The sequence below is a fragment of the Thermothelomyces heterothallicus genome (assembly GCF_042370625.1).
Source record: "Thermothelomyces heterothallicus CBS 202.75 unplaced genomic scaffold P884_scaffold_12, whole genome shotgun sequence".
NCBI lineage: Eukaryota > Fungi > Ascomycota > Sordariomycetes > Sordariales > Chaetomiaceae > Thermothelomyces > Thermothelomyces heterothallicus.
The window spans coordinates 407,054-432,409 of record NW_027192573.1 but is presented as its reverse complement, the minus strand read 5'-3'; the positions used below and the strand labels follow the sequence as shown (position 1 = coordinate 432,409).

Here is a 25,356-nt window from a genome sequence, read left to right as displayed (position 1 = left end):
TGACGGCCATGACGCTAACCCTGGCCTTGGGCTGGTAGCAGGGATGTGTTGGTAAGGCAAAGTGCTGAGCCAATCGATAAGCCTGTATTTTTGAGTGGGTCTTTTGCCTTTTTGAACGAATTTCGAACCCCACCAAAAACCGCAGGATGCAGAGTTGAAGACGGTGAGAGTAGCGAGAACACCAACTGACAATACCCACGACAACTTTTTGCATCCGGGCCAAATAGTCTCTCCGAAATCTCCGTCGAAACAGTGGAAAAGAAGCCGTATCAGCTACAATCAACACGATGCCTGCGCCGACAGCACTTGTGCAGCCTGCTGCGGCACCCGACCCAGTCGCCGTCCCCGCGCCCGAGCAGAAGGATGAGCTCCTCGTGGACATGCAGGATGCTAGCGCCCTTGAACCCACCGCCGTTGCGCCCCCGATAAATGCCGAAGACACAGACATGGCCATCGACGAAGAAGGGCGGCCACGGTTCGCTCCAGGAAAGGATGTGGTATGTCCGTCCGAGCCGAGGACCAGAGAGACCTCAAGAGGAGAACCTTACTGACAGTCCTGCCAGAATCCCGTACGCCGCGCCGAGACAAGAAAGATTCCAATCCCACCAAACCGCATGTCTGCTTTGAAGAACAACTGGTCCAAGGCAAGTAGAGACACCCCTTCTTCTCTGCCGTCCGCTCACTCCACTAATCCCTTCCAGATGTACGTCTAGTTCAAGCCCCCCTTCTTATGCCCGTTGTTCCACCCGGTCTAACCAACCGCCCCAGCTACCCCCCGCTCGTCGACCACTGCAAGCTCCAGGTGCGCATGAACGTCAAGGAGAAGCGGGTAGAGCTCCGGTCATCCAGGTTCACCACCTCCAACGACGCGCTGCAGATGGGCGCCGACTTTGTATCGGCCTTTGCCATGGGCTTTGACATCGACGACGCCATCGCCCTGCTGCGCCTTGACTCGCTGTATATCCAGTCCTTCGACATCAAGGATGTTCGGCAGACGCTCGGCCAGGACGCCTTGAGCCGCGCGATTGGACGGATTGCGGGCAAAGATGGGGTATGTTTGCCATCGCTTGCGGGGAGTTGATGTGCTGTATGCAAGAGGCGAGATGCTGACGGGCCGGGAACAGAAAACCAAGTTTGCGATTGAGAATGGTAAGCATTGGTGGGAGAGCGAGAATGGTTGTACAAGGGGGCTGACTGGAAACTGCAGCGACCAAGACGCGAATTGTGCTCGCCGGATCAAAGGTGCATATTCTCGGTGCTTTTGAGAACATCGGGATGGCTCGAGAGAGGTGCGTTAACTCTCCTCGAAGATGACAAGACGTGGCTGACAGTCTGGTAGCATTGTCTCGCTGGTGCTTGGTGCTCAGCCCGGCAAGGTGTACAACAACCTGAGGATAATCGCCTCGCGGATGAAGGAGAGGTTTTAGACCAGATTGGGATTCCTGGGGGGGGGGGGGGGGAGAGGGAATAATCAGAGTATCAAATGGTTTGGGTCCGGTCGGCGTTCAGGAGTATCATGTGGTTTCCATGTTCATTGCATGAATGAGACCGATTTCGCGTACCTCAGGTATCTTAAGGTCGGCTGGGCAAGAGCGTCAACGGTGTAAAACTGGCATACTCCTCCTCCCTGAGCGCCTTTGCTGGGTATCAATCACGGTGCAAGCCTTTTCCACTCGTCCACTCATCGCGTCCTTCGGACGTCTTCTCAGCTGCCACCCCTTTTGACATGCACCTCTAGCTGGTTAACGTCGTCCGGGTCGACGTCCAGATCCGTAACCAACGAATCTTCCTCCAACCTCTCCCCGTCAAACCACATAGCAACATCCCACTCAGGCCCGAGATTCCGCTGGGCCCGGAAAGCTTCGATGAGCATCTCGACAGTCGTGTCCTCTCTCGTCGTCAGCTTGAGCGGTTCATGGTCTTTCGCCTTGAGCACGATGCGAATCCCCTTCTTCTTCCGCTGCCGCGCAGGCGCCGGCGCCTCTTCCGCCCCTCCGCTCGCCCCTCTTCGGTCATCGACCCCTGAGTCATCGTCGTCATCCTCATCAGCCGCCAGCAACCTCGATGCTCGCTTCTTGCCCCGGGTCTCCAGGTACGCCGCATACTCCTCCTCGGTCCAGACCTCCAGGTGGATCCCGTCGCGGGTGTAGCCCTCGCCCTGGTTGTTGCGCAGGCGGCCCTTCGCGTCCACCTGCACGCCCAGCGACGCGAGCGTGCTGTGCCCGTAGATCTTGTTTCCCTTCCAGGTGAGGAACATGCGCGCGGCCACGTCGTCGGGGATCACCGTGCGGGAGCTCCGCGTCCGCTCGATCCAGGCCTTGAGGATGATCTGCACGGCCTGGTTCATCCGGCACCGCGTCCTCACCGGCTTGTCGCAGCCCTCGATGCGCGAGGTCGTCAGGACCTCCACGACGGCGGTGTGACTCTCGGAGGCCTGAAGGGCGCGCGCCTTGGCGACCCATTCGGAGAAGTCGTCGCCGCTGGGCGGGTTAGGATCGGGGTCGGGGTTGGGGAGGATCTCGATGGGTGAGGAGGATGTTGAGGAGGTGCCGCGGGAACGGCCCGGAGTTGTGGGTTTGCTGGCTTCTCTCTTGTTGGAAGGTGCAGCGGGTTTGACAACGCCGACGTCGTCCGAGTCGGAGACGTCGGAGGCGAGTACCGTCACCGGGGCCCCAGGTGAACCGGCGGTGTTTTTCGAAAGGCTCCTCCTCGAGACCGCCGTTCTTGGGGTGGTTCTGCTGGAGCCCGGTGATTCCGAAACTTCTCGTGCTGTGGAAGTTTGCAAAGGCGTCGAGGGCCTCCTTGGCCGGGGTATCTCCTTGCCTTTGCCTTTTACGTCCATTATCAGGTCATTGTCGGATTCGTCCAGGGTAACCGGTTGCTTGTGCGAGCGCTGAGGGTCGTCCGGCGGGCTTGAGAGCTTCCTGCGTTTGCGATCATGATTTTCCTGGTCCTTGCCTTCGCTGACTTCTCGGAGAATTTCGGGAAAGACTTCGTCGGTGTGACGGAAGAAGTCGAGATCATTATCATCATCGGCCTTTTTTGCTTCCTCGCTCGGCTGTTGCGGTTTTTGAGATTGCTGCTTCCGCGCGACGGTGCGCTTGAAGGGCAACGCCTTTTTCTTGGGTTGCGCAGGGATTTCATCGTCCGTCATCATGGTCGCCAAGTTCTATGAGATCACACTCTTGCTACTTTAGAGGTCTTGTTTCTGTTGCAATCACACGCTACCCTGATTTGCTCCGAAGGTCTTTTTTTGCTCGTGGTACTGTAGGCTTAGTAGCAACCGTTTGGTGAGTGTTTGCGCCTAAATGGGGGCAGATTTGAAAGCGCATCTCGCGCGTTGGCGGGGCAAATGATGTAACTATGGATATCGTCGCGGCAGGAACCCACACACACACATATATATATATATATATATTTTCAGGCCTCGCTTCAAAGCGCGCTTTCACGAGGTCCTTCAAACTGCACTTTGAAGTTGTACTACCTGAGTATGCATTCTCATGGTCCATTCCAAATGATACTGGACTATCTTCCGCTATCAATTCTTTGTTCCGTGTCGATAGACCGAACCGCTGTTGCCGTCAAGCCATACAATGACTTCCAACCCATGGCTTTTTCAGAGCCTTTCTTCGCAACAATTCAAAACAATCCCATACCTGCGTCCATCTCCATCGATTTGTGATATCCCTGGCTGTGAAGGGTCCCGGTGGAAGCTCAGAAGCGAACCCGAGCCCAATAGATGAGAATATCTCCCTGACATTCGTAATTCACGACTTTCCTCTTGCCATGTCAGTCTGTGGGCCTAGTGTATGCTTGGCACTCGGAAGCCAGGCAAAAGGGGATCGAAATGGCGCGCAATTATCTCATCCAGACTCCGAAACCGTTTCTCCCGTAGGAAGGGCTGAGAAAATAAAAAAAAGAACAGACAGATGACCTCTGAGTTACGGAGTAGTTAGGGTAACATTGATGACCGACCCCGTCACAACAAGCAGCTATGCTCCAAGGTCTCTCAGCTCCGGTCCCACATCGGCTGCCGGTACTAAAGTGGATCCAGCCGAGGTTACTTCGTTCTTTCGGCCAGAACCCTGAATTTAGGGATTACTATTCCGTATACGAAGTACTATTCGGTACCTCTTAAAGTTGCCTTCTCGACCAAGCACTCGCTGCTCCCTCGATTCCAGAGCGAATATCGTGCCTTTCAGCGCTGTCCTACTTTCGCAACAGCGAAACATAGTTTGCGACTTCGAAACCCCAGACTTTCCATCGTCTTGCCTCTATTGCCATAGTCGGCAAGTCTCATTGTCGTGTCTTAGCAGCTCCTGCCTATCGTCGGCGATTCTTTCCCTTCTGGGACGGAGTGGCACAATGTCTGTTCCAAAGTCCGAATATCTGAGCAACGTTTGGGCCGACGGCATTTTCGGTTAGTTTCTTTGCTGTTGTGCTATCCATTTGTATCCGTCGCTCCCGCGCGCCTAGGTTAAACCCATATCAACAGCCATTATCAACTAACCAAACACTTCGACGCCGGCGTAGCCAACCGAGTGCTCTTCATCACTGGCGGGGCGGGAACCATTGGAAGTGCGCAGGCCCGGGCGCTCGTGCATCTTGGTGCCGATGCCTGCATTATCGGGCGCAGCGTCGAGAAGACGGAGGCCGCGGCGAAGGAGATTGCCAAAGTCCGCAATGGCGCACGAGTCCTTGGCATCGGCGGCGTAGATGTCCGGAACGTAAGTCCCGTATCCCGCGCGTAGCAGCACATGGTTCTCTTTCTCTCGGGTTAGACAGCCCTTTGACCGTCAATGCCAGTTTGATGCCCTCAAGGCGGCAGCAGACCGCTGTGTGAGGGAGCTTGGAGCGATCGACTATGTCATGTAAGCCCCGCTCGCCGCTCTTTCCCCCGTCCTTTGACCAGCCCTCTGATTTCGAACTCTCTCTCTCTCTCTCTCTCGCTCTCTCTCTGTTTAGCGCCGGCGCGGCGGGCAACTTCGTGGCGCCCATCTCGGGCCTCAGCCCCAACGCCTTCAAGACGGTCATCGACATCGACACCATTGGCACCTTCAACACCATCAAGGCCACGATCCCGCACCTCGTGGCCTCGGCCGCCCGCAACCCCAACCTCAACCCGTCCGGCCTGACCGGCGGCCGCTTCATCGCCGTCTCGGCCACCTTCCACTACACGGGCATGCCGCTGCAGGCGCACGTCTCGGCCGCCAAGGCGGCCATCGACTCGCTCGTGGGCTCGCTGGCGCTCGAGTACGGCCCGTTCGGCGTGACGGCCAACGGCATCGCGCCGGGCGCCATCGCGGGCACCGAGGGCATGGAGCGCCTCGCCAGCAGCCGCATGTCCAAGGCGGACCAGGACCGCGGCGTCCCCAGCGGGCGGTGGGGCACGGTGCGCGACATCGCCGACGCCACCGTCTTCCTGCTGAGCGAGGCCGGTAGCTACGTCAACGGCACCACCCTTGTCGTGGACGGCGCTGGCTGGCGCAGGCAGGGCGGGCTCGGGGTCGGCTTGGACCCCGGAATGGTGTATCCGGATTTCCTGCTGAAGGGTGAGGTGAGCAAGAACCTGAAAGACGGGCGGCGAAAGAGCAAGTTGTGAATGGGTCTGGTTACGAAAATGTCGGCGTGTAATTTGCCTTGGGTACTGGTTTTCGGGACTTGCGAGGTGTTTCGAGTAGAATAAGTTTTCTATATAACCGCTACGGACATGTCAATTGGTCAGGGTGAATGACCGTCTATCTCGTGTAGTAGATTAACGCTTGTAGCACACATACTTCAACGTCTGCTGCCAAAGAAGTCGAAAGAACAGGGCGGATGCAGATACCGCAGAGCGAACCTCAACAATCCTGTTTGGTCGATCGGCACATCCGACAACCGTCGACAACACTCCCCGAGTTGTCCGCCGAAAGTAAGGAGACATTAGATTAAGTAAGATACGTAGCGTCGCAAAATGTCGTAAGATGATGATGCAATAAGAGACCGTTTCCAAGCTCCCTTAGTTTTCGATTCCGAACGCAGGAAGGTCCGCTCCACAATAACGCAAGTCCCAAATGCTCAGGACCTTATCGTTTACCGGACCCCGAAGGCCTCTAGCAAGTCGTGGCGGTGAAAGAAACTTCGGATTCGCTTGCCGAAGACATCTAGAACCAAAAGTCAGGGTCCCCGTCACGTCACGTCGCTGTGGGTCAGACTTGGGAAGTTCCCGTGTCACTTACACATGGGTATGCTGAGCACGCAGACAGCCACCTGAATCGAAGCGACAATGTTGAACAAGGGCTCGGCCTTTGTGTTGCTTGCAACGAGCCAATCGAAAGCCTTGAAGGTGAGGGCGAAACTGAATACGTTTTTGAAGATGATCATGCAGGTGAAGCCCTCAATAGACAAGTCGCCTGTTTGCGCATTAGTGTCCGTCTCGAGCGGCTGTGCAGACGAGGAGGGCAGGAGGGAAACACAGAACGTACGGTAAGCATCGACAATGTACAAGGAGCTCGCGACGGCACCAATCACCATGCCGGCGACCTCGAGGCCGAAGAAGGTCAACGGGACGGCGTAGTGGTATTTCTCATCCAACAGTCCGTCAATGGTGGTACCGAAGCCGTACAGACCAGCGCAGCCGATGATGAGCTGAGGGATAACGAGCAGAATGCGGAATTCGGGCTCGTAGATGCCATTGTTCCACTTGGTCATGGCACGCGCGCTCCAGTCGGACAGCGCTCCGGCGATGACGAAGCCGACAATGGCGCCAATGAAGGCCGCCGTGTAGGCGTAACCCGTCTTGACCTCTCCCCACCATAGCGGCGAGCCGAGGAAGAACTGGGCCATGATGACGCCGATGAAGACAGTCCAACCGATCATCAGTCCTTGGATCAAGCAAGCCCAGAGGAAGGCAGGCTGTAGGAACAGCGGGAGAGGCCGCAGAAGGAGTTTCCAGAACGTCTCGTCAGTCTTGCGGCCGTTGAAGAGAGCCAATGACTGCTTGAATGTCGCCTTTGGCCTGGTAGCTGATTTGGGAGAGACCGGTGCTGCGGTACTCGCGGCCCCGTTGGCTTCGGGCCCCGTGTTGGCTTCTTCGTCCGTCTTCACCGCCGAGACCCCCCCATTGCTCTGGCCCGACTTCTCCGTGTCTTCCGGTGTTCCAGGATTGGCGGCGCGAGCATTCGCCGGGTTCTCCTTGTCCAGCAGGTCAAGGTTCAACACCGTGTCTCGACGGTATGCCGTCTCCGGGCAGAAGAGGAAGACGAGTGGGAAGCAAGCGCCACAGAAGATGGCCACCAGGTAGAAAGTCCACCACCACCCGATGGTGTTGGTAATCTTGCCGACGAGAATGGGCGTGAAGAAGGCGCCGCCAAAGACGGCGAGGTTTGTGAAAGCCATGCGGATTCCGCGTTGCTGGCTCTAGTCGTCAGCTTGCTTCTTCATTTCTCCACCCAACATGCAGACTCGAGCGCGTCGCGTCTTGGTTGTTCTTGGTTGTCGCACTCACATGAACGTAGTACAAGTCCCCCACCGCGGCGTTGACCAGGGACTCGAAGGGAGCCGTAGCGATGCCCTGGAAGACCCTCGCAGCCACCATGCTGCGGTAGTTGCCCTCACCCTGCGACGCTCCGCCCCATGCCGCCGTCACCACCAGCAGGAGCGTGCCCCCAACAAACAGATGGCGTTTGCCCCAGATGCGGCCCGAAGGCACAAAGAAAAAGGCGGCAATGCCGACGCCCAGCAGGTACCAGCCCGTCAACTCAGCGATCTTGGCGAAAGATGTGGTGTAGTAAAGGCCCAGAGTCACGGTGTTTGCAGCGAGGATCGGGCCGAGGCAGGTCGCGAAGATGGCCACCATGGAGAGGATGAAGGTGATGAGGTCGCGCTTCCAGAGCGGCCAGTTGAGGGGATCGTTCGGATCGTCGGACGGCTGCGGTACCAGGATGACGGGCACCGGCCCGCTGGTGTCGCACTTGAGGCCCTCGACGCCGTCGGCGGCATACTGTGGTCTTTCCGGGTCGTCGAAGTATCTGGTCGTCCCTATAGCAAACATTTCCCGTCAGCGGCGCGGCCGAGAGGAGGAGTCTGGCAGTCACAAGGGTGCCGCACCTGGGACGTGGTCCATGACCCGGTCCTCGAGAACCCCCAACCCCATCTTGACGCGTTCGTCGAACCTGCGCCTATTTTCCGCTGCTACAGATGGCAACGCGATTTTACATGCGCGGCGGTATAGCCGGGTATTCCCGGCGATTTGGATGCCTTCCGCGCGCTGACCGTTGGCTGCTGTCGACTCTACTTGGTGCGCAGCAACTGGAGTACCTTATTAAAAAAAAAAAAAAGGTATTGATGATTCCTTAAAGTGTTGCCCTGGACTCAGTAGTGGTCTTGCAGCGATCCTTTGCGCAAGCAAGATGCGGCGTGGCAGGTGGTGTGGGCCAATCTCACCAACCACAACTGCAGTCATGCGGCTCGGGGGCGGGGCAGGCCCCCCCGATCTGTGTGCGCGCTACACTAGTTAGTCAGTTAGCAGCTTCTGCGTCCAATCCCAGACTGCCGACAGAAGTCGACCGGGGATCGCAATGACAAGAGACCGACTTTCCAAGACGAATCACAAGTGGAAAGCGATTCCAACACCACTGTGGGGCGTTTCAAGTTTCGACGCAGAGCTGCGGAGTACTCTCAGAAGTATCTGTCTTTGCACTCGGGTTGGTTCCTGATAGTTAAACTACTCCCTAGTCTTCTCGTCTTTTGATACCTTGCGATTCTTCATACCTTACCTTCTCTAGTACAAGTATGACGCTAACGTTAAAAACGTCTTGCCAGCATTGATACTCTCCTCTCCCTAACTAATGGTTATCGGCCCGGGGAACGCACTTCTGTGATCCCCGAGACTCCGCCACGGCAAAGGACCATCCATGTTGGCTGCTTGCTCGGACTGGTCCTGTGCCGACCAATTAACCGGGGGAAATACCAAGACGATCCCCCAGAGGATCGCCGGCGGAGTCGGGTTATCACCGAAGTTCCTCCTGCCCATCTTCACGGCGACTCCGCGCGTACATACATACAGTACACAGCGGGGAGGGGTGTGCTGAGGAGATTTCGATGACGTTTCTGCGTTCATCCATGTCTTAGTACCTCAATTGTTCCTGTCTCGGTTCTTGACAATGCTACAAGAGGTCATCGTAACAAGACTCGCCCCATGCCATACATACACTCTTTGCACAACACGCCGGGAGTCTCTCTTGCTTTTCTGGAAGAAGATAAATATGATTGCATTCCCGACATCTGTTGCGGCAGGTTGGAAAGGCCTACGTAGAAGTTGCGGAGACGGGAGGCCTTCAGCCCCGCAATGCAAAAGGGGTGGAACACGCCTCGAGCCACAGGCCCAATGTCGATGGGAACAGTGATGAAACCTGGAGATACAGCGGATACTACGGAGTACTTGATAGTGTCAATCAGCCGAGAGTCGAAATGAACGTGTTGCAAGCGAGCGTCAACGCCAATCCCTTTCCGGCAAGACCGGAAAGAGCTGGCGGCCGGCGGGCGCCATGCACAGCCCATCCTCCCTCCCCTTGCAGGCCACCGACGAGGTGGGGACATCCTTCCCGCTAGTTAACTGCTGGTAGTTAATAGCTTACTGTGTACAGGGCCGCAACCCATTGGCTCGGGCCGCGCCATTTGGGGGGGGGGGGGGGGGGGGGGGGGGGGGGGGGGGGGGGGGCGAACTCGATGTGTTTGTCAAAGCTATTTAACACTGGGGTGCCGCTCCCCCAGTTCGCGTCTCCATCTCCCCCAGCTCTTCTTAAAAAGGGTTCTGCGCTCTCAGACAAACGTAGCCCTCCTCCGAGACGACCGATCGATTATCTCCATCCGCACGCCACCGAACACCGCCATTATGAAGGCCATCGCTGCTCTTACCCTCGCTCTTGCCGGCGCCGTCGTCGCCCAGGACGGTCTCGGCCTCCCTGAATGCGCTGTACGTCTTGCCGAATCGGCCACTGTTGCAAACAAGGGTTCTTGTGTGCGCGCGTGCGGAGTTGCTAACGGGTGCACCATTGCAGCAATCATGCGCGAGCTCATTCCTCGCCGGCGGCATTGGCAACTGCGGGAGGGATGTGAAGTGCATCTGCCAGGAGAAGAGCTTCCTCAATGACATCGCGTGCTGCCTAGCTGGCGATTGCAGCGCTCAGGACCAGGCGCAGGCCGTCAGCGTTGCCGCCAATGTGAGTCTCCTTTCCTGATTCTCTTCAACGGGCCCCATTTCGATCAACCGTTGCGTTCCCGGTGCGCTGACAGGTTCTCTTCCACGCGCACAGCTCTGCCGCGGAGTCGGCGTGACCGACCTGCCGAGCTCGGTCTCCTGCGCGACCGCCTCCACCTCGGCGACTGGCTCCGCCGCCAGCGCCTCGACCACCGGCTCGGCCTCGACCACGGCCTCGGGCTCCGACACGACCTCCGGTCCTACCAACACCGCCACCGCCGCCGCCACCGAGACTTCGACCCAGTCCAGCAACCTCGGCCCCCGCCCGACTGCTGCCGCCGGCCTCGGCGCCATTGGCGGCATCATTGCTGCCGTCGCCCTCCTCTAAACACGCTCGCCGCAGAATGGTCTCTCGGCGTCTCAGCATCGACACTACCGCTGTCGATCAAACGTTGGGCGCTGCTCGGCAATCAAAAGGAATGGTTTAATGATGGCTTACGGATCTTTGTACCATATGATTGAATGGAGGTGCTGTACGTGATGTGCGGCCTTGGCTGGGCTCGAAACCAAGAGCCGCTGCAGCACGACGCATGTATGCATGCATCCGAGAGCCTGATATAATGCAGGTCTTGACATGTTAACATGTGCAGACGTATTAATATGTGTAGAGCTAGCAAAATAATTTAACTAATGCGCGATGTACGGGACCCGGAAGATGATATGCAATTCGCTTTGTTCAAGCAGGTCATAACAAGACACCGCTGGGAAGGCCACCTTGACTCCTATCCACCTTCGTTGCCTCCAACCATCGCAGCTCGATCCGCATCCCATCATCTATCATAATCAAGAAGCATTCGTCCCTTAGGGTATCGATATTGCCTCCCAAACCCCCCCCCAAAAAAAAAGCCAACCCTCTCCCTCTTCAACCTTCTCCCCTCTTCTGTCGCTATCTCTTTTTTTTTTCTTCTCCCCATCAGCTCACCTGCCCTTGACCTTGCGAATCACGACGTTCCCGGCGTCCAGCTCCCAGCCGACGCCGAACCTCTCCTTCAGGTCGGCCCAGGCGCAGCCCGTCTGCTCCTCGAGCACGCCGAGGGGCACCGAGTGGTAGGCGCGGGCGAAGGCCTTGAGCGTGTGGCGCACGACGACGCGGGCCTCGGCAAAGTCCATCAGCCGGGCGCGGTACCCGTCCACCTGCCGCCGCACCCGCCGCCACGCCACCCAGTTGTCCGCCGCCAGCGCCCGCAGCGCCCCGTCCACCCGCCCGTCCCGCAGGCCCTGCTCGTGCCGCAGCCGGTACGCCCCCGCCAGGTCCCCCCGCCGGCACGCCGCGTCCAGCACCAGGTAGCCCACCACCTCTTGCCGCTCGAGCGACGTCAGGGCGCCGTCGTCGTCGTCGTTGGCGGCGGCGGCGGCGGCGGCGACATCGCCGTGCCTATTCCCTCCCGCCGCGGCCTCGGAGGTGGTGCTTGTTGCGTTTGTGGTTGTGGTTGTGGTGGTGGTGGTGGTGGTGGTGGTGGTTGTCGTTGTTGTTGTTGTTGAGCGCCATCGGAGGAGCTGCAGCAGCGCGGGGTAGTACGTCTCGTATGCGGATGCTAGGATGCCCAGGCGCGCGGAAAAGAGGTAGACCTGGACGGCGAAGTGGTCGCGCCGGTTGGAGGCGACTAGAGCTTCGCGCAGTTTGCGGAGGGCCGAGAGGATCTGGGAAAGGTGCTGGTGTTGCTCGCTATCGGGGTGGGCTTCGGCAGCGGCGGCAGCGGAGGGGGAGGAGGAAGAGGAGGAGGGGTGCGGTCGTTCCGTTTCTGATGGTTTGGGTGGGTGATCGTGGGTTGGTACTTCGGATAGACCAGCTGGCTGTTCCGTCTGGGGTGACGGCGATAGTAACGGGGACGGGAGGGGCTGCAACTGAGAGGGTCTGCTGCTCTTGCTGTCGCCGCCGGTCAAGGAGAGGCGTGCAAATTGCTTTTGTAGGTTATCCCGGTCGCCGGCGGCGGTGCAGAAGGCGAGGTAACGGGCGGTTATTTGAGTGTAATAGGATTCTTGGACCTTGGGGGAGAGGAGTCTGCAACAGGAGAAAGTCAGCGAGAATGGTTCACAGAGCACCTGAAAGCCGGGCCGTTGGCGGGGCTCCCCGCCCAGGCGCTGGCGCACCTCTTCTCGCCTTTGGAGGGTAGACCGTATTCTGCGAGCGGATCTTGCTCGACCGGCTTCAAGCGTGGGAGATGCCCAGAATATCCCCGCCCTTGTTTTCTCTGCATCTTCGTCTGTAGGTGAGCAGCCCCGCTGTGTAGGAGTGTGTTGGCATTGTAGATTCCATCCCGCTGTCTACGGTAGGCCCGCCCCGCCAAAACATGACGTGCCCTGTTTGGAGCACACTCGGCGCCCCGCGGTGCTGGAACACCTCTCTGGTTGGCACTGGTTGCCCCGCCAACCCTTACCCCTAAGTTTTAAGACGCTTCGGCAATGAACACGCTTCTCTCTCACCAGCGCTTCGACGAGGTGTAGAGCAAGATTATAACGCCACCTGGTTCGTTTCTTATTCTTGATAAGGTAACTTTAGTGCTTGCCCCAGTAACCTCAAATTCAGTCCTCGTTTAGCTCACGAGCCGTTTGGCTGGTATTCGTATGGACGAAGCAAACAAAGAAGCAAACAAAACCAAATATCTCCGTACGTGAACGATATTACATCATTTGCACCTTTTTTTTTTTTTTTTGCTTCCTACTCCGTAGAAGGAGCCGCTTTCGTATAAGTAGGCGATACGGAGTAGTGTATTTTGCTACGAGTGTCATAGCAGCTCAACAACGGTGACAAATGAGTAAATGGAAACGCTGTCTAATAGAGCATGTTGTTCAAAACAGTCACTTCCCACCTAACAAAAAGCTTCCGCACCAGTCAAAGTTCGACTGGCTCCTACAATTCGAAAGAGTTTTCATGTGAAAAACGCATCGTAACCGGCACATTCTGCGTCTTCCCTCTCCGGCTGACACATCTTCATGGGCGGTGGGCGGCCGCCCGGTAGCTGGGGCCCAAAGTAGCTGTGAGCCAGGTCTCGCAGTTCCGGGTCATCCAGGTAGAGGTGTGTTGAGAAGATCCTTCGAAACATGCACCGGTCGTCGCCCTGAAAGCAGGGAGGCCACCATTGGGTGCAACACGATTTAGGAAAGACCAGATAGAACACCTTTCCGACATCCAGGACGTCCTCGGCGGAAAATTTGTGTGCAGATGCACTGCAGGAGCACATCACATTGTTAGTTAGACTTTATCATGGTTGGAGAAGTAGGGAAAAAAGGGTGGAATCAGCTGTGGGGCACGCCGGAGGGAGCGGAGGATAGAGAGGACGATGATCCGGAGAAAAGGAGCATCCAGGAGGAAACGCAGTGCTCACCACATCATGGTTTCGGGACGGAACATGGTTGCCATGCGGGCATATGTCAGGGCTGCCAGCCACTGGGCATCGCGGTGCCAGATGGAGATGCCGGCCGCCCGGGAGACACTCGCCCCGTCAGGACTCCTGTAGTAGATCTTGATGCGTCGACGGAACAACTTCTTATTGGGGAGTAATGGATGGCGCTTTGTCGAGATCTTGTCAGAAAAGCACCGGTGGAGATTTTCGAGCCAAGCCGGTGGCTCCTGCACCAGACGACGCAGATCCTGGACGCCGACGATGGCTTCGGCAATCCAGGGTGCTGCTTCTAGTGCCTCCGGGGTTGCGCGTTCGATCGGGCAGTGTTGACAAGCCAGTTTGTACCTCCAGCGGCCACGGGATGGAAGCCGGCCAGTCTGGACGCTGCAGGTGGTCACTGGCCTCCTCCACCCGTCGTCAGAGTACTGAGACACGCTGCCGACCAAAGGCAGATGTGATCTTGGAAGGGGCCGAGCATTCTCCAATTCTCTCGAAAGCAGTGGGCTGACAGGAGGTTCAGAGCTGACCTGTCTCAAGCAACGCGGGAGGGCAAGGCGGTTCCAGATTCTGCGCCATACAGTCGGTCGCCTTGTACCAGCCGGAGTCGAAGACGGCCCATCCTCAGAAAAGCGCTTAGATGGGCCCTTCTCGGACCTGAAACCCCGGCTCGACTGTTGGCCGGTAACCTCGCTATATGCTGGGGGCGCGTCCTGATGTCTGGTCGTTTGCTCAACTGCCATTCCTGGGAACGGTTTCATTCAGGATGGGTCATGTAAAGTACTCGGTGGAAAGGCAGGATGATAACGGGTCGTGGCATCTCAAAATCTTGATTTGTGAGTAGGAAAGGTCCTTTAAAGTTCTTGGTGATTACGTTGAACTGCGCGTGGCATTCGTTCTCCTCGCATGTGCCATCTGCTTGTCGACAAGCTCTGGGCAGTTGCCGGGCAAACTTTTTCGGATCCGGTTACCTATGCTTTCCTATCAGTACACATATACGTCTTTCCCCCGCAATGCTGACGTTTTCGTTTTCCTTTTTTTTTTCCCCTTCATTTCTGGAATTGCGTGTTCTCCTTAGCCAGACCAATACCCTGAGAACCTTGCAAGCACATGCCACGAACGCTTCTTTCCTTGTACATGGCCCTGATCCAGTACCGGAGAAATGACGGACCAAAAGGAGGAATGAGGTCGGCTTCTATAAGGACTCGTGTTTTTCTCGGAGAATTCAGCAGGTGGTTTAGTGTGACTTTCGCGTCACATGCCATCATCCATCCCGCGCTTCAGTTTCAGGTCCGAGGCTTGCGGAGACGTCAAATTGAGAGCCCAATAAGGCACGTTCGGCAAGACAAGCCACGTATTTGCAGATTGTTGTCGGAGCCAATACTACGGGGTGCCGGGTAGGTAGGAAGTCAGGTAGAAACCAAACCCCACCACGGGTTGTGTGTGGGGTGATGGAGACCATCCCCGGATTTCCCAACCCCCACTGATTTTAAACATCCGAGGGCCATATCTCCGATTGCTACAGAGTAGTTTCTATGTATGCTACGAGATGGCCGAGACTTCAACCACTGTTTGCAGGGGATACTGAATCTCACTGATGTATCCATATGGTTCCTGTCTCAAACCAAAGTTCGCGAACTAGGTAGTTTCAAACCAAATGGTGAGAGAATGGCACAGGAACCAGCCACAAGGTTTCAGGCGGGGTTGTCGAATCGTTTGGGGCTCGGCCGGGTTATGCCTCGGCATTGCCGGCCCCGGCTCTCTTTTCGTGTGAATAGATACGCTAATCCGTACAGGAGTACACTGGTTCAATCCGTAGATCCTCTCGATTGTCTCTGACCAGTTCCAGGGCCGTGAATCACCGCGATCATCATGTCCGAACGGATTAAGCAGATCGCCCGTCAGCTCAACTACCCCAAAGGCTTGCTCGCGGGTCAGGTTGCCATCATCACGGGGGCTGGCCAGGGCATCGGCGCCGAATGCGCGAGACTGTTTGCGAACGAAGGAGCAAAGGTGGTCGTATCAGATATTGACGCTGCCAAAGCAGAAGAGGTAGCCTCCAAGATCAGGGCCAGCGGCGGCGAGGCACTCGCCGTCGCCGGGGACCTGCTCAAGGATGAGTGCATCAAGCAGCTGATCCAGAAGGCGGCGGCGTTTGGCAACGGCAAGATCCATATCCTCGTCAACAACGCCGGCTTTACCTGGGATGCAGTCATCCACAAGGTATTTGATCTTTCTTTCTTTTTTTTTTTCTTTTTTTTTTTTTTTTTGGTCTCCTCTTTCAAGATCACGAAAATAGACCATCCTTACTTGACTGACCATTATTACTACCTTAGATGACGGACAAGCAATGGGACACGATGCTTGCCATGCACGGCACCGTTCCCTTCAAGCTCGTGCGCGAGGCCGCTCCGTACTTCCGCGTCAAGGACGGAGAGCCGCGCAACATTGTCAACATCTCGTCCACGTCGGGCCTGCACGGCAACGCCGGCCAGCTCAACTACGCCATGGCCAAGGCGGGCGTCGTCGGCCTGACCAAGACCATCGCCAAGGAATGGGGCCCCGCGTTCGGCGTCCGCGCCAACACCGTCGCCTTCGGCCACATCGAGACCAGGCTGACGGCCAACAAGGAGGCCGGCGCGTTCATCGAGGTCGACGGGCAGAGGGTGGCGCTGGGGATTCCCGCGAAGCAGAAAGCGGCTCCTGCCGGGGCGGTGCCCTATGCCGACATCCCGCTGAGGCGGCCCGGGACGGCCACCGAGGCGGCGAGTGCCGTGCTGGCAATCGCGTCGCCGCTGAGCTCGTACATTAGCGGGCAGACGATCAGCGTGACCGGTGGCAGGAACATGTAGCGGGGTTCGAACGGGGTCGAGTGGCTGGCCCCATCTGTGACGAGCGGGCTGGCGGTAGTACTTGGTGCAGCAAAAGAAGACGGAAGGAAGGTATTATGCTGTTTGCCCTCTCCTAGGTTGCAACCCAAGCAACGCCTTTCCCAAATGTTGCCTTTTGCCTTACTCATACAACGGCCCCCCGTTGGGGTATCTCTTCTCCTTGCAGCATTACTTCTTCCCCCCAACCGGCGGTTTCCAAATTTCCCCCCGCCGCTTCACGATCTGTTCCCCCTCCCTTGATCTGAAAACATACTTAGATCGACCACCACAATTGCAGCACCCCCTTCGCGTACTCGACAATCTCCTCCCCGCCCAACTTGCTGTCCCCGTATACACGGTCCACAAACGAGATGGGCACTTCGCCGATGCTGTATCCCTTGGCCTTGGCGGTCACGGCCAGGGCCATCTGCATGGTAAACCCGCGGGCGTCGGTGCTCTCGAACAGCTTCTCGAGCACGGCGCGCTTGTACAATCGGAAACTCCCCGTCAGGTCGCTGACGCCGGGGCGGAGGACGGTGTCGGCGAAGATGTTGGCGCCCTTGCTGGTCAGCTTGCGCTTGAGGTCCCAGCCGTAGACGCCGCCGTCGCCGGCGTAGCGGGTGCCCGTGACGATGTCGTAGCCGCGCTCCTTCTGCAGCGCGATCATGCGCGGGATGAACTTGGGGTGGTGGCTGAAGTCGGCGTCCATGATGATGATGTGGGTGCCCCGCGCGAACTGCAGACCGTGCACGTACGCCGTGCCCAGCCCCAGCTTGCCCGAGCGCGTCTGCAGTTGCACGTGCGGCGCGTAGGCCCGTACCAGCTGCCGGGCTACATCCTGCGTGCCGTCGGGCGAGCCGTCGTCGACAATGACGAGCTCCCAGTCGAGGTTGCTATGGAGAGAGGGCGGGGGGAGAACGAGGAGCGAGGCCGGTGTGGTTAGATCGCGGTCAAGTAGTAGCCATGACGGGGGGAAGAGGGATCGGGGAAAAAAAAAAAAGGGGGGAGGGTGGTGTGCGCACTGCTCGGTAAAGGTGCGATTCAGCAGCCAGGTAATGATGGGCAGGTTCTGGCGCTCGTTGAAGGTCGGCAGGATCACCGAGTAAATTTCCTTGTCGGACGACGGCTCTGCGGGCGCCATTGCGGTTGTTGCTGGGCGGACAATGGGAGTGTTCCGTTGGTGGATTGCTGGTGATTGGTGATTTCGCGGGATGTCCTAGGAACCTCGAGAGCTCCCAATTCGAGGTGCAGGTGGCCAAGTTCTGGCCCCGACGCGACTCGACGTTAACTACGTGGCAAGGACCTTGTAAAGTTAAATACGTCCTGCCAGGGGGGGACGTGTTCTTGGCGTGAACGCAGTAGAGTCCCTAACCCTTGCCAAGAAACACTGCATACGGAGGTACCGTGTTCGTTCCTTCCTATTGTGGAAGTAGGTTTCCTTCGACTTGGAGCACTTGAAGCATTGAAAATTGCGGACCAGTTGTACTCCGTACTCCAGAATTCAATTCCGCTTCTACCAAGGTTGTACACTGCGACCGTAGCGCAGCATTGTAATATCTATCAAAACACTTGGAAAAACACGTTCCAAGATGGGTATTCCAAGATGGGTATCCTGAATGGCGAGCTCTTGACGACAACCAACAAACCTCTTCCCCCATGACTTCTCGGACGCGATTTTCTGCTCTTTTTCTTCGGTTTGACCACATAAGACATCTTACTGTCGGGCTCCGCGACAATGTTTTTCGCGACCCCAACCCGGTCGTCCCGCATCGTCTTCCCAATGGCCTTTTCAGACCTCAAACCGGCGGCAGCGCGCTGCTTCCCTGCTGTGTCTCTTGCTGCGTTCCCTGCTGCGTCGTCACCGGCGTCAACGCGCCATTTGACGGCGCCTTGGACCTGGACTCGGTTCGGCTGGCACTCAGCGTGCGCCCCGCGCTCAGCCAGTTCTTGAGGTGGCCAAGACCCAAGCTCCTGTGGTACTTTTTGGTGACCTCCTCGCCCTGCGACCAAGGACCTTGGACCACCTTGTGGTCGTCGAGGATGTTCAGCCTGCGCTTGACGTACTTCCACACCTCGATGCCCAGGACATAGACGATGGTCATGCCGATCACGACCCCCCACTCCCAGCTGATGGACGTGTGCTTGAAGACATCCCGATTGAGATACGGGATGTAGACGGTCGGGAACACGCTGACGAAGCCGATGGCGACGGCCCAGAAGAGGAACGGGTTGTTGTACAGGTCCTTGAACAGCGGGAACCGCGACGTATCATTGGGGTTGAGCCGGAACAGCGACCGGCGGATGTCCTTGAACTCCCACGCGCTGAGCAGGATGAGCCAGGTGAGCTCGGCGAAGACGGCCGCCCGGGCCCGGAACACAGGAATGCACGAGTCCGAGAACTTGCGGTTGCAGTCGTGGCCGAGCTGCCCGTCGTACCTCCCATACACCACAATGACAAAGGTCATGAGCGTGCAGATGCCCATCAGCAGTCCATAGACCATCATGTCTGCGAGGATCTGGTTGCTGAAGACGCCGCGCCGCTTGTCCTGTGGCGGCTTCCGCATCACCATGGGGCTGGCCTTCTCCCGGCCCAGCCCGAAAGCCGGGAAGGACGACGTGACCATGTTGATCCACAGGATCTCCAGCGGAGAAATGGGGAACACCGACAGGCCCGACTCGTCCTGGAACCCCAGGCCAGCGATCAGCAGGATGACCTCGCCGACGTTGCTGCTCAGCAAGTGCAGCACAAACTTCTGAATGTTCTCAAACATCCTCCTGCCCTCCTTGATCGCCGCGACGATACTGTTGAACTTGTCGTCCGTCAGCACGATCTTGGCCGCCGACTTGGCCACGTCGCTCCCGGAGCCCATGGCGATGCCGACGTCGGCCCTGCTCAGCGACGGCGCGTCGTTGACGCCGTCTCCGGTCATGGCCATGAAGGCGTCGCGCCGCCGCAGCGCCTCGACCATGCGCGTCTTGGTCTCGGGCGCGCACCGCGCGATCACCAGCGGCAGTTCCGGCAGCGCGTCGATCTCGGCGTCCGACAGCCGGTCAAAGTCGGTCGCCTTCATCACCGCCGTCTCGGCCACGCCGGCCGGGAGCACGCTCATGTTGGTCGGGATGATGCCGACCTCCTTCGCGATCGCCTTGGCCGTCTCCGGGTGGTCGCCCGTCAGCATGTGCACCTTGATGCCGGCCTTGGAGCACTCGTAGATGGAGGGCGAAGTCTCGCGCCGTGGGGGGTCGTAGATGCCTGCGAGACCGAGCAGAATCAGGTTCTGTTCCACGGCGGCCCGGGCCTCGTCTTCCGCCGGAGATGCCTCGGCCGCCTTTTCGTCGTCCTCGTTGGAGGGGGACAATGTCCGATCGGCCGTGTACCTGCCTTGCCAGGGGCGGTAGGCCACGGCCAAGACGCGCTGGCCGAGCGAGGCAAAGCTGGTCATCTGGTCGAGGATCTGCTCCTTCATCTCGGCCGTCATGGGTTGCTGGTTGGAGCCGGTGCCGACGTGCGAGCACAGGTCGAGAATACGCTCGACGGCGCCCTTGGTGAAGACGACACTGTTGGAAGGGTCGAGCTCGGCGTCGTTGTCCGGGGGCGCATCGTAGACCACCGACATGCGCTTGATGGTGCTGTCGAAGGGAAACTCGGCTACCTGCCGCCAGCCGAGCGCTTCCATGGCCTTCTTGTTGCGGTCGTACCGGTGCGCGAAGACCTGCAGGGCGATCTCGGTCGGCTCGCCCGTGGTCTTCCAGGCGCTCTCGCCTTCGTCGTAACGAACCGTGGCCAGATTGCAGAGCGCCGCCGAGAGCATGAACAAGCGGAGCTCGGGCGTCAACTCGGCCGTCTTGGCCTTCTCGGCCGGCTTCGGGTTGAGCTTCTCGTCGGGAACGCCGTCGAACTTGACGGCTTGCGTCGTGCGCTCCTGGTCGAAGTCGCGCTTCTTTTCCTCCGCTTGCGGCTGGTCCGTCACAGTGCCCTTGTAAGGGTCGCTGGGATCCGTCGAGCCCGAGACGGTGTAGATTTTGGAGGGCGGTAGCCAGACCTTCTTTACGATCATGGCGCCCTGGGTCAACGTGCCGGTCTTGTCCGAGCAGATGTTAGTGACGCCACCGAGGGCTTCAAGTGCGGAGAGATCGCTGTGTACAAAACAGTCAGCAGTCAGCACTCGACTAGAGAGGGAAACGAGAAGGGAGGGAGAAGGAAGGGGGATCCAAGGGCCAGGAGGCAAAGCACATACCGAACGACGACGTTTGCCTTCCTCATCACCGTGGTCGCCACCACCATCGAGATGGTCAAAACGGCAACCAGCGACTCGGGAATGATGGCGATGCCCGTCGAGATGGCGTAAATGACAACCTCCTTGGGCAGCGGCTGGACAAACTTGTTCACGCCGAACACGATGATGGCCAGCAGTATCGCACAAAAGAACAAGAGGTAAGCCAGCTTGGACAGCTTAATCTGCAGCGGCGTGCCCTCGGTCAAGCCCAAGAACTTGCCCAGGAAATCGTAGGTCCGACGAAAGGCGCCCTTGATGGGCTGCGTCTTGCCATACTTCCTCCAGTTCATTGACCGGCCAGCCTTGCGGCGCTTCTTGTTGGTCGAGGCCGCGATCTTGCCCACCTCGGTCTGCATGCCCGTGGCCACGACGATACCGCGGCCGCGGCCCTTTTGCACCGTGGTGGTGGCGTACGCCATGTTGATGCGGTCACCAATGCCGACCTCGTGCTCGGACACCGCAAGCTTCTCGGTGCCGGGAACCACGATGTCGTTGTTAATCTGCTTCTCGACGGGAATGGCCTCGCCCGTGAGCGAGGACTCGTCGCACGTCAGATTCATGGCTTCAAATAGGCGCACATCGGCGGGCACCGTGTCGCCCATCTTGAGGTTTACGATATCGCCGGGAACCACTTGCGCACTGGTTTTGCGAAGATATTATTATTAGCCCTGAAACAGGGAACAGGGAACAGGAACAAAAAGGGTAACGACGGGGTGCCCACTCACTTTGGGATGACAATGGTCTTACCGTCCCGCAGGACGCTTGCGCTGGGAGAGGACAGGGCCCGGAGAGCATCCATCTTCTTCTCGGCGCCATACTCCTGGTAGAAGCCGATGGAGACGTTGAGTACGATGACGGCAGCCAGAACGCCACCTTCGATATAGTCGGAGACGCCAAAGCTCAGTGCCATGGCAAAGAAGAGAACCTGGATGTTGGGGGCGTGAGAACAAGGCAATTGGCGAGAGGAGAGTTTCGGGATCGTAGGTGGGGGGAAATGGCACGCACCAGAATCATGGCATTGCACAGCTGTCTGATGAAGATGGTATACCACGCAATGCTGCCGCCCACGTCCAACTCGTTGGGGGGGTACTTTTGCTGCAACTCGGCGGCCTTGGAAGAGCTCAAGCCATTGTCGACGTTGGTGCCGAGGGCCTGCTCAACCTCCCGAACCGAGAGGAGGAAGGGGTGTTTGGGGAATTCCGCAGCCATCGGACGATGGGGACAAGTTCACTCTGCGCACGTGGGATGAACAGGGCGGTGGGCGATGACGATGAGCACTTTGCTTCATTGGCGGATCAGAGGACGGTAAAGGAAGGCTTTTGAATCGCAGAATGAGCTGCGATTTCTACGACCTCGGCAAAGATCTGGCGAGAAGAGGGCTCGTCAAATCGGTCAGTGTTCCGATGACGACAGACCCAAGAAGACAGACGTACACTACGAGGGGGCACGTGTTGTTTAAGTATGTACGGATTACAGTAATCCGTACATGGCTCCAGCCACCCGGTTCTGGGTTTTCGTCCCCGCGAGCCACGCGCGCGAGCAACATTCCGTTTCTCTCACCGATTAACCCGACAGAAAGAGGCTGACAACCTTGCTCGAGCTGTTGGCCAAGACGAGACCAAGAAGTTCCATCCCAGCCCGGATCCGGCGTCCAGACGTTCTCTGCAAGGCGGATGCTGTTTGAGCCCCACTGTGGGACTGGCCTTCAGCCTCTGAGGACGGACCGTGTGGGCGATAAAGCTGCAAGTGGGTGGCGATAGCATCCGAGGGCGTCATTCTTGGGCTCTTGGGTCGCCTTGAGGGGGTGAGGGTTCTCTGTCGAGCTCTTCAGCAGGGGGCGCTCTGATAGGCCGAGCCAGCCCGGCAGGAATGCGCAGCGAGGTCATCCCGCTTGGCGCCGAGTTCTCGGCATGCCGAGTTACCCTCGCTCCCCACGCTTGGCGGCGCCGGTGGTCTCCCCAACGACGGAGCCGGTTGGGCCCCGCCGGTGCGGTCGGCCTTCTTGCCGTCCGTTGCCGTTCCATGCAGTTCCTCGCTGTTCGACTGGGCAGATTGCCCACGACCTTTTTTTTTCTTTTTTCTTTTTTCTTTTTTTTTTTTTGGCGAGCCGCCGTTCGCGAGATGATTTTAAACAAAACCAAATAAAAGAAAAAAAAAACAAGTACGGTGTAGGGTTACCCCATTATCAATACTCCGACATGCACACGACGAGCGCCGCAGTGGCCAATGTCACCGCCGGTGTCCCTGGCTGTTCCTGGGACACGTGGGCAGTGACTTGACTTTGTGTCGTCTCGGCTACGGTCTGGGCGGCGCGCTGTCGGTAACTCAGTGGCTTGGTCTGGATGCCGATGGTCGCTGTGGGCGGGGTGGGGGGGTGGAGTCTTCGCGGGCAATGATGTCGCCTTCAGCCGTCTCCGTTCGCGACGGAGGTGTTTCAGACCGTTTACGCCGCTGCCGTGTGCCTTCGACGGAAGTGAAGTAGATCGGAAGTGGAGCGCACCCAAGCGTTCACTTCATCCGTTACGATCAGCATACGCAGTTCTGAGCAAACATGCGCAGTAGTGTACATACCTACACACCAGTGGACGTCTGCATACAAGTTACTTGCCCAATTAGGAATGCCCACAGACAAGGATGATCGGCAGCGGCTGGCTGGCCGCCCTCGTCCAAAGGTTGGGGGAAATTGGGTTGCTGTCGCCGTGCTGGGTCGTTGACAACGAGAATGCAGAATCGAGTTTCAATGTGTCGTTTTCAACAAGCGCCAGACGCGCTGCACGCTGCATACGTTCGTTTTGGGATCTTGTCGATGGGTCAGTCTAGACGCGATGTATGGGGCACTCCCTAAGTAATCCGTACATTGCGCCTGATATCCGACAATTATATGACGCCAGTGTTACACGGTGCGTAAATAGTGCACGGAAAAGAGAGAGAGAGAGAGAGAGAGAGAGAGTAATTGTAACCCAGACTGCCATTGTCGAGTGTCGTGCCCGTTGCTTTCTTTCCTGGCTTGGTTCCGCCGGTTTCCCTCGGATGTTCTCTGTAAAGCTCGTTTCTCCCTAATGCTTCCATTTTGAACCCAACGAGAGAGGTAGCAACATGGACAAGGTTCAGTTTGTGGCCGGCCCAGGCCCGCTCCTGGGCAACCATTGGAGGGCTTACAAACTTAACGCTGAGGGGGACGATGCCCCCCATCGGCTCGTGGCACTGGCGACGTTCCAGAACCGTAGCGCAACAGCCGCTGGCACATCTTGGCGACGATCCGGTCTTCACCCTCTCTCTTATCTTGGCCGGACCTACATCCAGACACCCAGGCCTGCACTGAGCGAACCGGAAACCCTGTCACGAAGTGTCGGCGTTCTGGTCCACATGCCGAAGCCGACCAGAAACCACACCGTTTGAAGTCAGCATCCGCACTTGTCAACCGCCTCAATGTCGTCGGATAGCACTGAAACTACTTCGGCCAGCGCCCCTCGCCTCAAGATGCCAGGGTCGGGTCGGCCAGCCCAAGCGGGAGCTAACCATCCGCTTGGCATCCCACCGCCACCCAATACAGAAGGCCCGGGTTCTGGTTACAGAGAATACGCTGCCGGCAACTCCCTCGTACACCTTCCTCGACCTTCTCCGAGACCACTTGAGACAGGACTCTCTCCCCCTCGGAACCGGCTGTAGGACCCAAGCGGGTATAGCCGCCTGCTCTCCCCCGCTATCGCCGCTTCAGCATCCGATGAAAAGATTCCTGCCGCGCGAGCGATATATATCATCCCGAAAAGTGTTTTTCAGCAGAGTCAGGTCCGTGAGAACGGAAGAAGACACGGAACCGGCCGGGATGAACGGTCCATGCACCCCTTTCTGGCTGGCGCTTGTAAACGTCACCCTTCGGTGGACGTCCACAATATCTGAATCGCTGCCGAACTTATGATTCTGACAATAAATTGTGCTTATAAGTCACCCATGCAAGAGCAACGCCTGCCGCGCCTGAGAACCCCCCCCCCTTCTTTTTTTTTTTTTAATTTTTATTTTTATTTTTTTTACCATCGTGTGTTCCCGTACGCTGGCCGAGAGACAGAGCACGCCACGTTCCTCAACGCGCCCGCCATGGACGGCAACCGCCTGCGAACATGACTTGTAGAGGTCCTTAATACGGTCACCAAGCCGGCCTCCCGAGTGCATGCTCGAATATCCTGCTGCCAAGACTCGTAGGCCGCACGCGTCATGCTGCGGGCTATGCGCACTAGTTGCAACTCACAAGGCTCCGATGTCGACATGCTGCAGCTGTCAACTCTGTCGTTCGCTTCTACCCTGGGAAGGAGATTTGCGCGTCGAAGTCGCCGCCGGCCGCCAACTGTGGGAGAACAGAAATCGGAATGTCAGCGCGAGCACCTTATAGTATTTGCTGGTTCGACTGTAAAGACCACCACCCCACTGTTTCGTCATCGAAGGCTCTGACACCCTGGCACGCTGCTTTCAAGTCTTCTTCGGTCCGACGTTGTCTTCTGAGCTAGGCATAAGTTGAACCCACAGGCGGCAGCCCAACGCGCTTGCTGATTGAAGCGCGATGCCCACATTTAGGCCCCAGGCGGTTCTGGTACTGTCCGGCGCTCGCGTGATAGCTCAGTGTTCTTGATGGT

At 57.8% G+C, this 25,356-nt stretch overlaps 10 protein-coding genes across 10 annotated transcripts; 4 read left to right on the top strand and 6 right to left on the bottom strand.

Moving 5' to 3' along the window:
• Positions 1–146: 146 nt before the first annotated feature.
• P884DRAFT_244008 (uncharacterized protein) lies at positions 147–1,427 on the top strand (the record flags this gene model as incomplete). The annotated part of the gene is made up of 6 exons (XM_069440349.1): positions 147–497; positions 564–673; positions 769–1,051; positions 1,125–1,149; positions 1,208–1,289; positions 1,340–1,427. The coding sequence occupies exons 1-6, from the start codon at positions 288–290 to the stop codon at positions 1,425–1,427; spliced, it is 798 nt and encodes a 265-aa protein (XP_069297293.1). The 5' UTR covers positions 147–287.
• A 187-nt stretch (positions 1,428–1,614) lies between these two features.
• P884DRAFT_259937 (uncharacterized protein) lies at positions 1,615–3,297 on the bottom strand. Its single transcript, XM_069441396.1, has one exon. It carries the CDS (start codon positions 3,155–3,157, stop codon positions 1,706–1,708), a length of 1,452 nt encoding a protein of 483 aa, XP_069297292.1. The 5' UTR covers positions 3,158–3,297; the 3' UTR covers positions 1,615–1,705.
• An 820-nt stretch (positions 3,298–4,117) lies between these two features.
• On the top strand, positions 4,118–5,710 carry P884DRAFT_224437 (uncharacterized protein). Its single transcript, XM_069439592.1, has 4 exons — positions 4,118–4,420; positions 4,534–4,727; positions 4,807–4,871; positions 4,966–5,710. The coding sequence occupies exons 1-4, from the start codon at positions 4,366–4,368 to the stop codon at positions 5,600–5,602; spliced, it is 951 nt and encodes a 316-aa protein (XP_069297291.1). The 5' UTR covers positions 4,118–4,365; the 3' UTR covers positions 5,603–5,710.
• A 362-nt stretch (positions 5,711–6,072) lies between these two features.
• P884DRAFT_277870 (major facilitator superfamily domain-containing protein) lies at positions 6,073–8,134 on the bottom strand (the record flags this gene model as incomplete). The annotated part of the gene is made up of 5 exons (XM_069443127.1): positions 6,073–6,143; positions 6,219–6,392; positions 6,465–7,392; positions 7,487–8,019; positions 8,089–8,134. 5 exons carry the CDS (start codon positions 8,132–8,134, stop codon positions 6,073–6,075), a joined length of 1,752 nt encoding a protein of 583 aa, XP_069297290.1.
• Positions 8,135–9,729: 1,595 nt separating this feature from the next.
• P884DRAFT_329917 (uncharacterized protein) lies at positions 9,730–10,889 on the top strand. Its single transcript, XM_069445659.1, has 3 exons — positions 9,730–9,955; positions 10,041–10,202; positions 10,296–10,889. The coding sequence occupies exons 1-3, from the start codon at positions 9,875–9,877 to the stop codon at positions 10,566–10,568; spliced, it is 516 nt and encodes a 171-aa protein (XP_069297289.1). The 5' UTR covers positions 9,730–9,874; the 3' UTR covers positions 10,569–10,889.
• A 269-nt stretch (positions 10,890–11,158) lies between these two features.
• Positions 11,159–12,517, bottom strand: P884DRAFT_292321 (uncharacterized protein; the record flags this gene model as incomplete). The annotated part of the gene is made up of 2 exons (XM_069444157.1): positions 12,332–12,517; positions 11,159–12,242 (listed from the first exon to the last, which is right to left on the bottom strand). The coding sequence occupies exons 1-2, from the start codon at positions 12,436–12,438 to the stop codon at positions 11,159–11,161; spliced, it is 1,191 nt and encodes a 396-aa protein (XP_069297288.1). The 5' UTR covers positions 12,439–12,517.
• A 593-nt stretch (positions 12,518–13,110) lies between these two features.
• On the bottom strand, positions 13,111–14,526 carry P884DRAFT_307961 (uncharacterized protein; the record flags this gene model as incomplete). The annotated part of the gene is made up of 2 exons (XM_069445143.1): positions 13,567–14,526; positions 13,111–13,408 (listed from the first exon to the last, which is right to left on the bottom strand). The coding sequence occupies exons 1-2, from the start codon at positions 14,340–14,342 to the stop codon at positions 13,111–13,113; spliced, it is 1,074 nt and encodes a 357-aa protein (XP_069297287.1). The 5' UTR covers positions 14,343–14,526.
• A 753-nt stretch (positions 14,527–15,279) lies between these two features.
• P884DRAFT_259928 (uncharacterized protein) lies at positions 15,280–16,584 on the top strand. The gene is made up of 2 exons (XM_069441395.1): positions 15,280–15,804; positions 15,918–16,584. The coding sequence occupies exons 1-2, from the start codon at positions 15,454–15,456 to the stop codon at positions 16,431–16,433; spliced, it is 867 nt and encodes a 288-aa protein (XP_069297286.1). The 5' UTR covers positions 15,280–15,453; the 3' UTR covers positions 16,434–16,584.
• Positions 16,585–16,699: 115 nt separating this feature from the next.
• On the bottom strand, positions 16,700–17,734 carry P884DRAFT_224426 (glycosyltransferase family 2 protein). The gene is made up of 2 exons (XM_069439591.1): positions 17,474–17,734; positions 16,700–17,344 (listed from the first exon to the last, which is right to left on the bottom strand). Exons 1-2 carry the CDS (start codon positions 17,590–17,592, stop codon positions 16,726–16,728), a joined length of 738 nt encoding a protein of 245 aa, XP_069297285.1. The 5' UTR covers positions 17,593–17,734; the 3' UTR covers positions 16,700–16,725.
• A 202-nt stretch (positions 17,735–17,936) lies between these two features.
• On the bottom strand, positions 17,937–22,124 carry P884DRAFT_243986 (ATPase, P-type cation-transporter). The gene is made up of 4 exons (XM_069440348.1): positions 21,734–22,124; positions 21,454–21,653; positions 20,690–21,367; positions 17,937–20,588 (listed from the first exon to the last, which is right to left on the bottom strand). The coding sequence occupies exons 1-4, from the start codon at positions 21,935–21,937 to the stop codon at positions 18,248–18,250; spliced, it is 3,423 nt and encodes a 1,140-aa protein (XP_069297284.1). The 5' UTR covers positions 21,938–22,124; the 3' UTR covers positions 17,937–18,247.
• Positions 22,125–25,356: the final 3,232 nt, after the last annotated feature.

Bases quoted from the DNA above. Each gene is read 5' to 3' on its own strand.
- P884DRAFT_224437 (XM_069439592.1), top strand. From the start codon at position 4,366: ATGTCTGTTCCAAAGTCCGAATATCTGAGCAACGTTTGGGCCGACGGC. The intron at 4,421-4,533 runs GTTAGTTTCTTT...ACGCCGGCGTAG, and splicing joins TTGGGCCGACGGCATTTTCG to CCAACCGAGTGCTCTTCATC. The intron at 4,872-4,965 runs GTAAGCCCCGCT...CTCTCTGTTTAG, and splicing joins GGAGCGATCGACTATGTCAT to CGCCGGCGCGGCGGGCAACT.
- P884DRAFT_243986 (XM_069440348.1), bottom strand. From the start codon at position 21,937: ATGGCTGCGGAATTCCCCAAACACCCCTTCCTCCTCTCGGTTCGGGAG. The intron at 21,368-21,453 runs GTGAGTGGGCAC...TCGCAAAACCAG, and splicing joins AAGACCATTGTCATCCCAAA to TGCGCAAGTGGTTCCCGGCG. The intron at 20,589-20,689 runs GTATGTGCTTTG...TTTTGTACACAG, and splicing joins AAGGCAAACGTCGTCGTTCG to CGATCTCTCCGCACTTGAAG.
- P884DRAFT_224426 (XM_069439591.1), bottom strand. From the start codon at position 17,592: ATGGCGCCCGCAGAGCCGTCGTCCGACAAGGAAATTTACTCGGTGATC. The intron at 17,345-17,473 runs GTGCGCACACCA...CTCTCTCCATAG, and splicing joins AATCGCACCTTTACCGAGCA to CAACCTCGACTGGGAGCTCG.
- P884DRAFT_259937 (XM_069441396.1), bottom strand. From the start codon at position 3,157: ATGATGACGGACGATGAAATCCCTGCGCAACCCAAGAAAAAGGCGTTG.
- P884DRAFT_329917 (XM_069445659.1), top strand. From the start codon at position 9,875: ATGAAGGCCATCGCTGCTCTTACCCTCGCTCTTGCCGGCGCCGTCGTC. The intron at 9,956-10,040 runs GTACGTCTTGCC...GCACCATTGCAG, and splicing joins TCGGCCTCCCTGAATGCGCT to CAATCATGCGCGAGCTCATT. The intron at 10,203-10,295 runs GTGAGTCTCCTT...CCACGCGCACAG, and splicing joins CCGTCAGCGTTGCCGCCAAT to CTCTGCCGCGGAGTCGGCGT.
- P884DRAFT_259928 (XM_069441395.1), top strand. From the start codon at position 15,454: ATGTCCGAACGGATTAAGCAGATCGCCCGTCAGCTCAACTACCCCAAA. The intron at 15,805-15,917 runs GTATTTGATCTT...TTACTACCTTAG, and splicing joins GGGATGCAGTCATCCACAAG to ATGACGGACAAGCAATGGGA.